The sequence below is a fragment of the Oryzias melastigma genome, linkage group LG8 (genome assembly GCF_002922805.2).
Source record: "Oryzias melastigma strain HK-1 linkage group LG8, ASM292280v2, whole genome shotgun sequence".
Classification (NCBI taxonomy): domain Eukaryota; kingdom Metazoa; phylum Chordata; class Actinopteri; order Beloniformes; family Adrianichthyidae; genus Oryzias; species Oryzias melastigma.
The window spans coordinates 19993210-20007553 of record NC_050519.1 but is presented as its reverse complement, the minus strand read 5'-3'; the positions used below and the strand labels follow the sequence as shown (position 1 = coordinate 20007553).

At 43.5% G+C, this 14344-nt stretch overlaps 2 protein-coding genes across 2 annotated transcripts in view; one reads left to right on the top strand and one right to left on the bottom strand.

Moving 5' to 3' along the window:
* The window catches only part of LOC112145894 (RNA binding protein fox-1 homolog 2), a gene marked incomplete at its 5' end in the record, with an annotated part of 64675 nt that extends 61383 nt beyond the window's left edge, over positions 1–3292 (top strand). The window contains 1 exon segment of the mRNA XM_024271374.1: positions 806–3292. Coding sequence (XP_024127142.1) covers positions 806–850 — 45 coding nt within the window. The 3' untranslated portion in view covers positions 851–3292.
* Positions 3293–5050: 1758 nt separating this feature from the next.
* On the bottom strand, positions 5051–13899 carry LOC112145897 (G-protein coupled receptor family C group 5 member D). The gene is made up of 4 exons (XM_024271378.2): positions 13485–13899; positions 11763–12922; positions 5816–5868; positions 5051–5744 (listed from the first exon to the last, which is right to left on the bottom strand). The coding sequence occupies exons 2-4, from the start codon at positions 12862–12864 to the stop codon at positions 5673–5675; spliced, it is 1227 nt and encodes a 408-aa protein (XP_024127146.1). The 5' UTR covers positions 12865–12922; positions 13485–13899; the 3' UTR covers positions 5051–5672.
* Positions 13900–14344: the final 445 nt, after the last annotated feature.

Below are 14344 nucleotides of genomic sequence, written 5' to 3'. Positions count from 1 at the left end.
GCTCCGAACAGTCCTGAGAAACTGTGCAAAAAATCAGTGAATTCGTGTTTCCAATCATGTCCAGACAAAATAAAAGCTGATGTTATTATGATATTTACGTGCAGCCAAGATGCACATTGATGCATTGCTGCTGGGATTTAGAGAATTAGGAGCGAACAGTCACTTAAAAATATTATAATGAAAGTACGCTCAGAGGATCAAAGGAACCCACTATTTCTTCTTCTACGGATATTTCCAGAATTTTAGACAGTTCTGCTCATGTCACAATGATTTATTCTAATCAACCGTGTGACGCATGGAAACTTTTGTTACAATCTGATAAAGTTTTTCAGGGCCAACGTGCACAGTTCTTTTCTAATCTGATCTTTGATCCGATCAAGGACATTTTGCACATGTAAACGCCGCTAAATTCGTTAATGGTCTATATGTCTACGAATGGATGCATCAGAATGGAGCAGGAACTTTTCTGTCACAATTACGATCTTTTTCAAACGGTATTTTCCCGTCTGCTCCTGATACACAACGATTTAAACAAGGAAGTCCTCAGAGATGCTGATTTAATCTGAATTTTCTTAATATATGTCCTCTGTTATTTGAAAAATTCTCCAAGAACATGTTTAAAAACATAATTTTCATCGAGGTGGATCTTTAATGCATAAAGAAAAAACAGATTTGCTGAATTTTTTTAAACACTTAAAAAAAAAATAAACGTTATAATTAAATTAATATAGTTTATAAAAAATTGCACTCTGGTTGAGTCCCAGAAAGCCTTGTTTGATTTTCGTTCTGTCTTTGTGTCTTTCAGGCCAGTTTATATCGAGCGGGATACAGCAGGTTTGCTCCATACTAGAACCAACAGCTGCACTTGAGGAACCCCCCTCTGGCCCAGCCCCCGTGTGGCGAGAGCTCCCCTCCATTCCTCTGCTGGCAGACTATAGTTCCAACTCACCCGTTTAGTCATTTTTCTCCCTTTTGTAGCCCGAAGGCTCAACGCCACATCATCGAGTCCTCCTCCGTCTGACGTCGAATCCGTGAAAAACTGCCAGGACTGTCCCCCGAAAGCTGGAGTCTGCTGTTGCTTTGCACGTCCGGGCAGGACGCGGGGTGTTAGGGAACACTTACGGACCTGAGGGGGGAGGACCGCTGCTCCTGCTCCATCCGCCACACTACAAAGCCCTTTCTCCTCCGAGCCGATGAACTGGATCCACTGCCCCGTGAGACCCGATCAGTTAGCAGCAGGCCACCAGCGTCCTCCACGCTCCCCTGTTCTGATCCCAGAACTGCCACAACACTATTGTACAAAGGTACTTTTAGACACTACATCCATATAAAGCTACATCAACACCATCCCTGCAGTTCAACGCTATAGAATAAAAAAAAAGAATTAAAGATTCAGGACATATAGGAATAATGTTTACTTTTTCCAAAGCTAGAATCCTGAACTCTCAGCAAACCACTCGTCTTTCAGCAACTATGTACTATATCCTCCTTGTTTTTGTTGTCACTTTCAAATGACAACTTTTGTCCCAAGTGTTGGAAAAGAAAACCCTCCGAGAAAAAAACCAAACACAAAAAAAAGACAAAAAGAAAAAAAGCGACAAAGAAAAAAGTGACTCTTCTTTTCTGCATTACCTCAACTCTTGTTTTTCTGCCATTGAGAAGGAGCTGTGAGAGATGTGGACGAACTCCATCTGTCGACTCATTTGCTGATCAGCACGTGTTTTATTGGTTCTGTCTGCAGCACCGCTGTCCTCAGATTATAAAATCTGGGTTCCTTTTTTCCACTCCTCTTTGATCTGCCGGAGTGTCTTCTGTCCATCTCTGCATCCTGATGCGTCTTACATTCCAGCGATGCAGCCCATCAAGCGGGACACAGATTAGATCTGCGGTCAATTAGAAGATCCGGACTTAGTGGATCCCATCAGGAGAGCCGAGGCTGAGGGAATCTAATGAAGTGCGAAAAGTGTGAAATGATGGGATTCTGTCATCGATTGTCTATTTATATTCATCTTTCCACATGGGCGAGTCCTCGCCGTCATCATGTTCTCGTGGACGGCTCGCCCTGGTCAAGGACGTCCTGAAGAGTTTGGGTTAGCCATGTTTGTGTTTGTACTTTTATTGCAGCTGTTTGGTTCCAAAGACTTTTTTAAAAGAGAAGCACATTGTTTTGGTCCAGATGCATTTCCTACTTTTGTGCTCGATTTTTTTTTTTTTTTTTTTTAAGTCTGTGAGTTTTTACAGTGCAGTGTTGTAGCAGCACCGGAGAAAAGTCGAAAGGTCGTCGTCGTTGTGAGGTTTTTTTTCCCATCGGCATCGGTGGTTGAAGCTGGCTCGGTCGATGCGTTTGCTGCAGAGGAGATCCGATCAAATGGGAGACACGAGGGACGCTCTGGAGGAGGGGGGGGGGATGCTCTGCATCGACAGGGCCGGGGCGCCCCGAGGCCCAGCGGGAAGTGCCCTCCAGCGCTGAGCGTGGCGGCTTCGGCGGGGAATGTTGTGAAGCAGAGCCATTACTCATTAGCTGACAGAGTAACGGCGCCCCCGCCGTGCTCGGGGGGCTGCAGGCTGGAATCTGTTGTTTGGTATGACTGTGCGCAGTAGGTCCAGTGAGTGTTTCCGACGAGCATTACCTCCTTTTTTGTGTTATTGTGCTTTACGAGTATTTCCAGACGTGTGGCTATGCATGTTTTTGAAGGCGGGAAGGCGTGTTTTCCATTTGTGCATGAACTCAAATGCTGGAGGGGAAGAGGAGGTTCACCGAGCGAGGAGGAGGAGGAGGTGTTTGTGATGCCGCAGCAGTGATAGGAAGCGCAGTGAAGCTCCATGGATTTGAAACCGCAAAGTCAGTCAGGTTCGGGATTCTGGGTAATCTCTGCTGTGGGCCTCTGTGGTCGCCACGGCGATCACCAGTCAAATCAGGTGCAAACTTCAATCAGGTTCCCGTGGTCGGCTTCTAAAGACGGAGAGGTGACGGTGAGCGCGTTCGGAGCTCCCGGAGGTCTGGTGAAGGCTCTCCTCAGCTGCTGACGTGGACCCCCCCGCCCCGCGCTGTGCGACGTTCTGTACAGAGATCTCAGAAGTGGGTTTCTATTGCATGTGGACAAAATGTTTTCTTTTCTTTTGGGGTCACATGCTCTTAAAAACCCATTTATCCAAGTGACTTTTTTTTTTAAGTAAGTGACATGTATTTTCTCACAATGTTTAATTTTGCCATTGTTGTGTCTGCCTCTAGTTTATTATTCTCATTATTATTGAATGTACATAATAAATAAACGGTTTGGTTTTTATTAAAGGCTTTTGTGACCGTTCTTAACAGGGTTTCTATTAATCTGTATCTCGTATGGAACCGTAGAGATGAAGATGACAGAAAAATCCAAACTTTGCTCATGACAGTTGTCTCGATTCTTCTTCACCCAAATCTCCAACCGCCTCATCCTGTCAACCAAGAGAGGGAAGTGTGGAGTAGAAGCTGCAGCACCGACTGAGCAGACGCTACACGACCATCCCGCTCCCCTTCTGCCTGCCTGGTCAGGGCTACAGGTTATGAAGAAAACTTAAAACAAATATAGTTTTTAGTCGCCTGGAGGCGATGAACAAGTCTGTCGTTTCTAGAGGAATCGATAAAAGTAAAGATTGAAATTCCTTGGAAACAGGTTTTGGTTGGCCACGCCCACTTTCCTGATATGTTCACACTGTTTTTTACAGCTCGAGCCACGCTTTGCATTTTCATAATATTAAGGTGAAGGCTGCACGGTGGTGTAGTGGTCAGCACTCTTGCCTCACAGAGAGACGGTCTTAGTTCAAGTCCTGGCTGGGACCTTTCAGTGTGAGCCAAAAGTTTCCAGATTTGAAACAAAAAAAGAAGTAGTTTAAAGTGAAAAAAGTTTTAAAACAGAAAATATGAAGCTCAAAAAAGTTTATATTAGAATCATTAGAAGTGTTTCATCTGGCTCATACCATGGTCACTTAAGAAAAAAACATATTAAACACATTATCAAAGCTTCAGTCCTGTTACATTTTTAAGTTTAAATGTTGTTTTACAAAGGCGGACTGTTTAATTTGCTTTGCATCACGTTGCCATGGTAACAGCCCCTTTTCGAGAAAGGTGATCGTCATGAAAAGTAAAAAAAAAATTGCATCATTTTTAGAGGGAAAGTTCACTTTACCGATTGGTAGTGTCAAAGTAAAGGTTGGAAGTCTTTTGTAATAAAGTTTTATCTTCATTTTTTAATGACCGTCACAAACTTAAATAAAATTCCTCAAAATTTACAGCTAATAATGGGTAACAAAAAATAGCGATTAAAATCGATTGATTAGATTAATTAATTTCACCAAAAATTAATCGCATGAAAAACACTAGGGAGGATTTTGGTGAAGAATATTCCAGCAAAAAAATAAAAATAAAAAAATCGCCACTTTTGCAAGCTCGGCATGCTAACGCTGTTCAAACTTTAAAACGTTTTTTTTTCCCCCAAGAAGCTTCTCAATGATGCTCAATGAGTTAGGAGGCAATATATTGAAATTCCCAGGAGAGCTGGAGTTTTTTTTCTTGGAAAATTTAAGATGGCAGCCTCTCCCGAGGTCAAAGGTCAACGAAACTTTAGTTGTTGTTGTCGACTTACGTGTTTTGTTTAACAGATTTTAAAATGTATTTATTTTTTAGCTACTTATTAGATTCCACTTTAGGTGCTTTCTCATTGTGATGTCATCATTTTTATGAATTTTATACTAACAATTCATTTTCCCCGGATACATGTGCGTTCAGATTTTGGTGGAATTTTAAGTGGGGGTAAATTTTTTGCTTCAAGGCACTCTAGGAAAAGAAGACTAGTAAAAACAGTCGGTCTTTGCCGTCCAGGATGCTGCAGGACAGGACCAGCTTTAATTGGGTTTGGGGTTGATGACTGTAAATGGGTTGGAGGTTGCACTGAACCTCATATCTGCTAATTGCTAAAATCCACTGGAGGTCACATGCCAGTTTGATGGCACGCTCAAAGTAATTGAAGATGGCGGAAAAGATTGAAGGTGTGAGATTAAAGCCTGAAAAACGTAGATTTTTGAGTGTGTTGGTGGAAGTCGGATCAGTTTGTCAGACTGGGAGACTTCCTTCCAGCCTTTACAGACTGACTCAACATTGCCATCTGGTGGTGAAACTGCAACACTTTCTGTTCCATTTTTCTGAGCTCAAAAGACACATTTAGAGCTTCTTCAGATCCATTTTTATTGATGCAAACAATTTACAAGCAAAAAACATTTTTTGTGCTTTCCTGAAGTCCTTCAGTGGATTATTTTCCCACCAGCAGACCCTCTTCAGATAAAAACCAGTGAAGAAGCAAGCCGTCATACAGAGCTGACAGCCTTCCTGTGCGGTGGTGTTGTCAGTGCCCCCCCCTCCTGCGCTCCTCAGCAGCTTGACACCTCCACAGTGACAGTTTCACATCTCCTTACATCTCCTTTACCACTCCGGGGCCATTATGAAGCGTCTCCCAGCAGCCCGTGGCGCCTGACACGCTGGCTTCCAGCTTTCACGCAGATTCCCCATCAGAGGAGAAAGAGCTGCCCAGTCTCCATGATGGGGGGGCTCCATCCTCCTGTGCCCTCCACTATATACATTATGATATTTACAGTTCTCCACTTTCACCCTGAAGGTCGTCCGGCTGCCTCGGCTTCTCTTAATCGTAAGGCTCGGTGTAGTTGGTGGTCTGAGGGCGAGGAATGGTGTAGTCTTTGGCAGGGTCGATCTCCTGGAAGACACAGTGACTCCGTCATCATCTCAGCTCACATATGCAGCTCACAGATCAGAGATCCTGCTCACCTCCATGGAGAAGCCGGACTCGTAGGGGGATCGCAGTTTGGGATCGGTTCTGCCTGTGGAGGACGGGGGAGATAATCATCATGAGCAGATCACCTTTGATGGTTGTTGGCTGATATTAACATGCAGTTTATAATAAAATAATTTAATAGAATTATATTTAGGCTGAAATGTACCTGTTTGATCTCAGATTTACTCAAAACTAACTCAAAGATGATCAGTTTTAGGACTTTCTGTCTTTCTCAGGTGAACTTTTTGGGATATTTTACTGTATGGCTTAAAGACTCACTCTGACAGCATGTTATTGAGCACATATATAAAGGAAATTAAGCATTTCTGAGTATTTCTTTGAAAAGACCGTATTTGTGAAATAGAAAATATTCTGGGCGGACCACAGGCTTCATGCTCCACCCCATTCTGATGCTTCCACTTCCAGACAAATAGATCCATGAACGTCTTTGTTTTCCTCGTCTGAGCTGGAATCTGGATCAAAACTGTACGGCTGGACAGCTCTAAGAGAGATTGATGCTTTTTTTGCACCGGGGATGTTAGTTTGGATGTGTGAGGGGCTGTAAGCTAGTGGGAGACTGTAGATGGGTGATGGGAAGTGGGGGCAGGCTTACTCTGCACCAATAGAACACAGTTAAAAACTGATCAAAAGTTGATCAGAGTGGGACTTAAATAGCAGATGTGCACTTGAATATAAACCTTATCTATTTTTTTCTTTTTTTTAAGGATTTTTGAAAATGAAAAAATATATATTTATGCAGGTTTACCAAACAATACGATAAATTGCTTATAGGTTTTTTTAGATTTTTACTATTCCTCCTGTTGAAGAATCCGCTCATCGGAATCGTAAGAATGTCAAAAGATCTTTGTTAAAAAAAATAAAATTGTATTTTATGTCTTAAAATAAATGTGAGAATTTTTTTTTTAATATAATCTTAGTTTAGGAAAACATGACCAGAATATTTTTCTAAAAAGTAAGAATTTCTGGTAAAACCATTTGTCTCACTCCATTGACAGTTTTTGTTTTTCTAATTTAACCCTTTAACACCGGAGCTCCAGTGTTTATATTCTTTGATTACTGTCATTTTTTAATTGTTAACACAATCAGCGTCATTCCTGCAGATTCCAGCAGTTTTTCTCCTCCAAAATCTGCTGGAATTACATTGATCGTGTTTACAGTTGAAAAGTTGCAGCATGTTAAAGATTTTATATGCCTCAGGTGTTAAAGGGTTAAAGAAGATGTGCTAACAGAGAAAGAATTTTTGACTTATTTCTAACGGTCCTTTTTTGCAGTTCACAAGAATCAACTTTTTTTTATTTCCAAATTGAAATTCCTTATATTTAGTTGTAAGAACACTTCTAGTTCAATCAAACATTCCCAGCAACGGTTCAGCTTTCACCTTTTTTAATTTAACATTTGAACTTCCTGAAAGTTGATTTTGTGAGACAAATAAGAGCAGAAATTAGATTTATTAAAGGCAGTCCTCTGTGGAAAACATCTTAAGGGGAGTTCTTTTGGCATTGATTGGCACTGCTAAGCCCCGCCTTCCTAATGCTCAGCAGTAAAACAGGTTTAGCACCTCAAACTCACTGTCTCAAAGACCACACCCCTTTTGACAGCAGTTACTTTGAGATTTAATAACAGAATCAAACTGTAATAAATCTAACAAAAACATTTAGAGAAAGATTTGGAAAAAGTTCGTAAATTGTTTTTTTCTGATGTAAAAGTTGTTTTTTGTCAGACTACATGAAGACTTAACCAAACCCCCAGAGGTTACCCGGCTCCTTTGGTTTCTTAACCTGCCTGAAGGTGGGTATCACGAGGTTTCCTTTCTGCTCTAGCTCCTCCCCCTGCAGCAGTAAAAGCCTGCTTGTGCAGTTATGCACCTGTTTTTATTACCTCATGATTTATTGCAGTAAATCTGACAGAACTCTTTTACAAGCTTACCTTCAAATAAACAGGACGGTGCAGTAAAAGTGACATCCAGGGGCACAACCGAGCGGAGGAATTGTTCATTTCATTATGTTAAACTCTAATAAAACTCAACCGATGTCTGACGCTTAAAAAATGTAATAAAAAAACTGCTGTAACATAGGGCCAGTATCTCAATATGAAAACAGGAAAATTAAAACAGGAAAATTAAACCAAAACTGACTTTAATTTGAAGCAGAATTAAAAGTATCTGCAACTAGGTTTTGTCAACCTCAAGGTACGTTCACAGCGCCCTTAGCAACACGCTCTCAAGTCTCCACTTTCAATGAAAATTCTATATAAACTTGTGCATATGCAGGTTTTGGGCTTCTGTATCAGAAACACTGGCGTTCATGTGTTGCTACACACAAGTTTTTATGACCATTTTCGGGCTCTACGTACAGACCGGAAGGCCATTGAACGCTAAACTTGGTTGAAGTTTGACCAATCAGGGACTTGGATTTGGTAGTGACGATTCGTGGAAGTGCCAATTGTTTGAAAATGGATCAATAAAAAATGAGAAATGATTCATTCTAGTTTGTCCCCGACTGGAATTCTATCACACCAAGTCTTTCAAATATTAAGAAGTTCACCAGATCTGCACTGCTTTGACATTTCACACCAAACCTCCTCCAACTGTAGGTGGTGGACATACGCTAATGAACAATAACAAAAGAAGAACACTATATACTGCATTTTTCAATTGTAGCCCTGGTCTTTATTCCAAAAATAAAGCACATATAGGACCGGCGTTTATAAGAGACAGGCGTCATCACAGACAGAATGGCGATGGCTAATGGGTTCATTTTGCATTGAAATCAGTCAAAAATACAGACGACACCAGATGAACATCTTAGGACTCATTGAAATGATAAGAACATTGTTCTGATTAGCTCTGGCTGCGAACGTTTCTCTTCTCTTTGAAGCATCATTCATCGAACATCCTCTTCGCCTTCATGTGAATCATTTCCCTGGAGACCCATCATACCTTTCTGTCTTTACCTAATCATCCATGTTCAAACCAGTTCTTCTGATTCATCGCTCACTTTTTTGCACCAGGAAATTGATATGCAGCCGTCTTCACAGTATCACCGTCTGCTTGCGACATTCTCGGATAGGTTTAGGATCCACCCTAAATTGTGGTGTGGATGTTTTTTGGCCTCTGTCACTGCACAGAGTTTAAACTCTAAATCTTTCTTGGCCATCACTACATTAGCTCACAATACAAATACTACAGACACCTGGTGTCGGCACAATTCGGGGAAGATGGGCAGAAGCCCGGTCACTATTGGAGACCAGCAGCTAAGAAAGGAATGAACACCTGTTATACCCGGCGGCTATTGGAAACCAGCGTCAATAAGAGACGAGCTACAATTGGAAGATATACTGTCAGCCCTCAAAAGAAGATATGCTGCTTTTGCAGCCTGAACATCACAGGCAAAACATGCATTCAAGAATACACACTGTGTTCTTGAATGCATGTCAAATGCCCGGTGTGAACGTACTTTTACTACACATTCTCACTCCCAACTCGCCAGATATGGACGTATACTTAAGGACCCCTCTGCGTCAGTCTTGATGTTTTGGGTGTCCCTAACTTTTCTGATCTGTTGGTTGTTCCCATTAAATCACGGGTCCAACCCTCCGGACGTGGTAATGAACCCAGAACCATTTCAGGGTATCGGGTACCCGTACCCTGACCCTGTTCCATATCCAGTACCGTTACCTTAACCCAGTTCCACATCCAGTACTGGTACCCTAACCCAGTTCCATGTCCAGTACCGGTATCCTAACCTGGTTCCACGTCTAGTACCAGTACCTTAACCCAGTTCCACATCCAGTCCCCTAACCCAGTTCCACAACCAGTACCGGTACCTTAACCCAGTTCCACATCCAGTACCGGTACCCTAAAGTGGTTCCACGTCTAGTACCAGTACCTTAACCCAGTTCCACATCCAGTCCCCTAACCCAGTTCCACATCCAGTACCTGTACCCTAACGTGGTTCCACGTCTAGTACCAGTACCTAAACCAGCTCCACATCCAGTATCGGTACCCTAACGTGGTTCCACGTCTAGTACCAGTACCCTAACCCTGTTCCACATCCAGTACCCTAAAGTGGTTCTACGTCTAGTACCAGTACCTAAACCAGCTCCACATCCAGTATCGGTACCCTAACGTGGTTCCACGTCTAGTACCAGCACCCTGACCCAGTTCCACAACCAGTACCGGTACCCTAACCCAGTTCCACATCCAGTCCCCTAACCCAGTTCCACATCCAGTCCCCTAACCCAGTTGCACATCCAGTACCAGTACCCTAACGTGGTTCCACGTCTAGTACCAGTACCCTAACCCAGTTCCACAACCAGTACCGGTACCCTAACCCAGTTCCACATCCAGTACCGGTACCCTAACGTGGTTCCACGTCTAGTACCAGTACCCTAACCCAGTTCCACAACCAGTACCGGTACCCTAACCCTGTTCCACATCCATTACCGCGTCCAGACCACAACCCGAGGGTTTTTGACCCCTGATTTACATATGCTTTTTCCCCCGGCTGTGGCCCGGTACCAAGCGGCCTGGAGGTTGGGGACCCCTGATTTAATGGGAACAGCCAGCACATCAATAAACAACGAGTTAGGGTTTCTTAAAACATCAAAAAGTGATGCAGAGGGATCCAGAACCATACATCCAAATCAGGAGTTGGGAGTGAGAATGTGTTTGGCTTTAAGGTAACTTTTTAGTCCAGTTCGAATCCCAATTCAATCTAATAGAAAAGTGGAGTATTTAGTATTTGGAGTATTAACCGTTTGTGTGATAGAATGAAAGTCTTTATCTGATGGAGTGTGTGAGCTGCTGTTACAGTTGAATTGAGTACATGTGTAGTATATGTATAGTATATGTGAGTATGTTCAGTTTAAATGCGGAGACTATTTTGGCCAACAAGTGTGTGTGCAACTATAGAGTGTGTGTGTAGACAGGCCCCGCCCATTCTAGTTTATCACTTAGTCCTGGTTGTTTTATGATGTTGCTTCCCTCTGTTGCCATCTTATCTTCCCCCCCACCCCTCCCCCACCCTCTTCCCTTTTTCCGTCCGGTCCAACGACAAAGAAAAATAAATAAATAAAATAAAACATAATCAATATAAATAAAGTTTAGCATTAAATACAACAGGGGTTTATACTCAATAAATCCCTGTTGTGACAGTAAAATCTGCCCAACACAAGAAGCTCTCAGCCCACATCTGTTGGCTCAGCTGTTGAACAGGACAAGTTTAAAAAAAAAAAAAAAGAAAGTAAAAGAGTATTTACAACAGAAATCAAAATGGAGTTTGGCTTCAGTAATAAACTAACTACTGTGATAAGTCTTGGAGATGCATTTCATGACCTCGAACATTTTTGGCTTTTCCTTTTGAGATGTTTTTAGACTAATCCGACATTCCTCATATGAGTCTCAAGGACAGAAAAATGAGGTGGAGCCATTTTTGTGTAGTTTGCTTCCACTCAATTTTTTTTTAAATTTTGCAATTAGGAGGGAAAAACCAACCCAAACAATCCACCCACCTGACAACTGAACAACACAATTATAAGCTTTAATAAATAGCTGGCGCTTAAATATATCTCAATCTTCTAATAAATATAGGATACAGGAATGAGAATTGAAAAAAGATTTTGGACTCTAGACTACACTAGGCGCTCTAGGCTGGTAAATTGAGGAACTGCAGCGTTTAGTATTTTTGTGTTTGCTTCAGAATTTTTTTTTTTAACAGCCATCAAAGAGTGGAGCTTAACCAATGCTGCTTTTGAATGCAGACATTAACCCTTTAACCTCAGAGCTTTAGCTCCAGCATTGATGTTTTTGAATCACCGTGAATCGGTAATCCATTAGGCTTTTGTCAGGTGCATGACCAGTCGACATGTTACATTATTTCAAAGGGTTAAGTTGCCTAATAACTAAAGAAATCTTCTCACCTTTGCTGATGTTGCTCTCAGTCTCGTGGCTTCCATTTTCCCTCCCTCCGTTCTGGCTCCCCGGTCGTGCATTGTCAGCGTTGGGGCTCGTCCAGCCCCCAAAATTTAGCGGCATGGCAGTGGTGTTTGCCTCTCCACTGCAGAAGAAGGCCACCTGAACCAGTCCGTGTCCTATCAGTAAGACCCAGCCGTTGGCCACCAGGGCGATGCTCAGCACGGGGTCGTCCCAGGTGGGTCGGCGGCCTATCTCGGCGTTTCCTCTAGTTAGCATGGCGATCCACACCACCCAGATGGAGGCGGACAGGACCAGGGTGATGCAGATCAGTGTTGCATGCACCCTCGACTTCTGGTTGGTGGGCCCCATGTAGCTGTAGCTGTCCATGGAGCAGGAGGGGCACAGGATGTGGAAGGACACGATCAAGCTGATGAGCAGCAGGCACAGCACATAGATCTGCAGCATGGCGAACTCCGCCTGGCTGTACTCGCATGGCTTCTTGTCCCGGACCAGCACGACGATCAGCCACTGAGTGGAGATGATGACCTGCACTGCGAAGAGCCCCAAAGCCAAGGCGGCCTCGCTCCACCCACGGGCCGCAGCGAAACCCAGCATGGCCAAGCAGCGGGCCAGCAGGCAGGAGAAGGCCAGCGAGAAGAGGACGCTGAAGAGGAAGATCCTGGTGGGGCAGGTCAGGGGCGTTAACTCAATTATGAAGGAGAAGGTGGTGGCGAAGAGCCCGGCTACGGCCAGCAGGAACAGCGATATGCAGAAGACCGTCCCCCCGAAGTCGCATCCCGAGTGACGCCAGGACGACCAGCACAGGAACCAGACCAACAGGCCGAAGAGGAGGCCTGCGCTGAAGAGGAAGCCCGTGGAGGCCAGAGCCTCCAGCACGATCCCCCACGCTGCCCGACGGTCGCACAGGTACCTGTATATCGGATCTAGTTTGGCACCGCAGCCTCGTACACCCTTTAGGTAGGTATTATTTGAGGAAGAGGTGTTGGACGAAGGGCGGATCGAGCTGCTGTTGGACGACTGGGATAAACAGACCAGAGAGGCAGAGAAGAGGGCGACCAAAAGAAACGTTTTCAAGGAAGACGCCATGATCACCTAAGAACTCCGGAATCCTTTCAGGAAAAAGCTTTCCTTTTGGCAAATATTCCTGCAAGAAGAGCAGCGCGTTAGTCTCCAAACCCAACAGAAAGCAAAAGACTGATACTCTAGAAGCAAACCAGGAAAAGAGTTGGTGTCGGAGCAGGGAGTGTACAAACATGCCAGAACAAAGCTGAGCTAAAGCTGCAGGACAAAAACAGAAGGCTGTGGAAGAAGAGAACACAGAGGAATCCAGAAAGCTCTTCAGCATGAGCTCATGAGATATCCCCTTCCTCACGTCTGATCGTCAGTCCCTGCAGCCCGAAATGCAGACGTAGCTGCCTCTCAACATTTTTTTAAACTGTTTTTCTAGTTTCAAAGTATGTAAGAAGTGTTTTGGTTGCTGCTTAAATTTTTGGACACAGAAAAAGTTTCCATGTGTGAAAGATTGTGGAGATTTGAATATGAAGCTGTGAGCACACTCATGACAGATGGCTCTGATAAGACTGCAAACTGCTCTCATTGTGTGACTTAAAAAAAAGAAAAGAAAAAAAAAGCAAAATACTTGACATTATTCTAGGAATTCTAGGAAACGCCCGATTAATTCTTCTAAAAAGAAAAAAGAAGCTTACCTTTTCTGTCACTGACAGAAACACCTGGAAACTAAATCCAAAGTTGGGTACTGAGTTCGCTCAGCCTCTTCTGGTCATTTTGAGTTTAGTCAAAGCTTAAAAACTGTTGTTTTCACCTCACCTCCCACAGATGATCTCAACCTGCACCCAGACTCATTACAAACTCCTCTAGGCTGTTCCTCTCCTTTGTGTCCCTCCCTGACAATAGAGGAGGAGCTCCAACACCTGGAAGTCAGGACTGGACCGGAGTCATTTGCATCCCGATTGTTGATAGTGTTCGGAGCAACCGGAGGATCTGGAGCAACTGTGAGGTGTTGTCCGTGTGAACGTTAGTGTTTGGGAAGGGCTTCACGGCTGACTCATCCCTGTGTCTCTGAGCGGGAGCAGCTGTTGTCTTAGTTACTGCTAAAGTCACAGTAACAACATCAGAAATCAATTGGATTGCCCGGGGGAGAGTTTCATCACGAGCAGCGATTGCTGTTGTCTTTTACAAGTCCGTACGAAGGACTGCCGCTCATGCCTGAACAAGTGTGAAGGGTGTGTTCAGTTCAGCCTGATCTCACTGCTAATACTCTGTGACGGAAAGCAACGCTTTATAGTGTCTAATAACCTTACTGTAACAGTACTCTTTGATTAACATGTCTACGAAACAATAAAAACAATGAACCTGTAAGTTTTAGGTTGTGTTTTGCCTCTGGAGACTGTTGAATAGCTTGAGTCTGGACATTTAGAAGGTTATTCCAGGACGTTTAACATCTTTAGTACCAAGCATTGAGTTTGATCAAAAAGCTCCCTAAATTGTTAACAGTCTCTCACATTGAGCAGTTTTGGGTGATGATCTGTGTCGCTGAGGCCAAATC

What these genes read in the sequence shown, in the direction of transcription:
- LOC112145897 (XM_024271378.2), bottom strand. Translation starts at nt 12,864, where the DNA reads ATGGCGTCTTCCTTGAAAACGTTTCTTTTGGTCGCCCTCTTCTCTGCC. An exon ending in TGAGAGCAACATCAGCAAAG is followed by an intron (nt 5,869 to 11,762) that starts GTGAGAAGATTT and finishes CGTCCTCCACAG; the next exon opens with GCAGAACCGATCCCAAACTG. An exon ending in AGTCCGGCTTCTCCATGGAG is followed by an intron (nt 5,745 to 5,815) that starts GTGAGCAGGATC and finishes TGTGTCTTCCAG; the next exon opens with GAGATCGACCCTGCCAAAGA.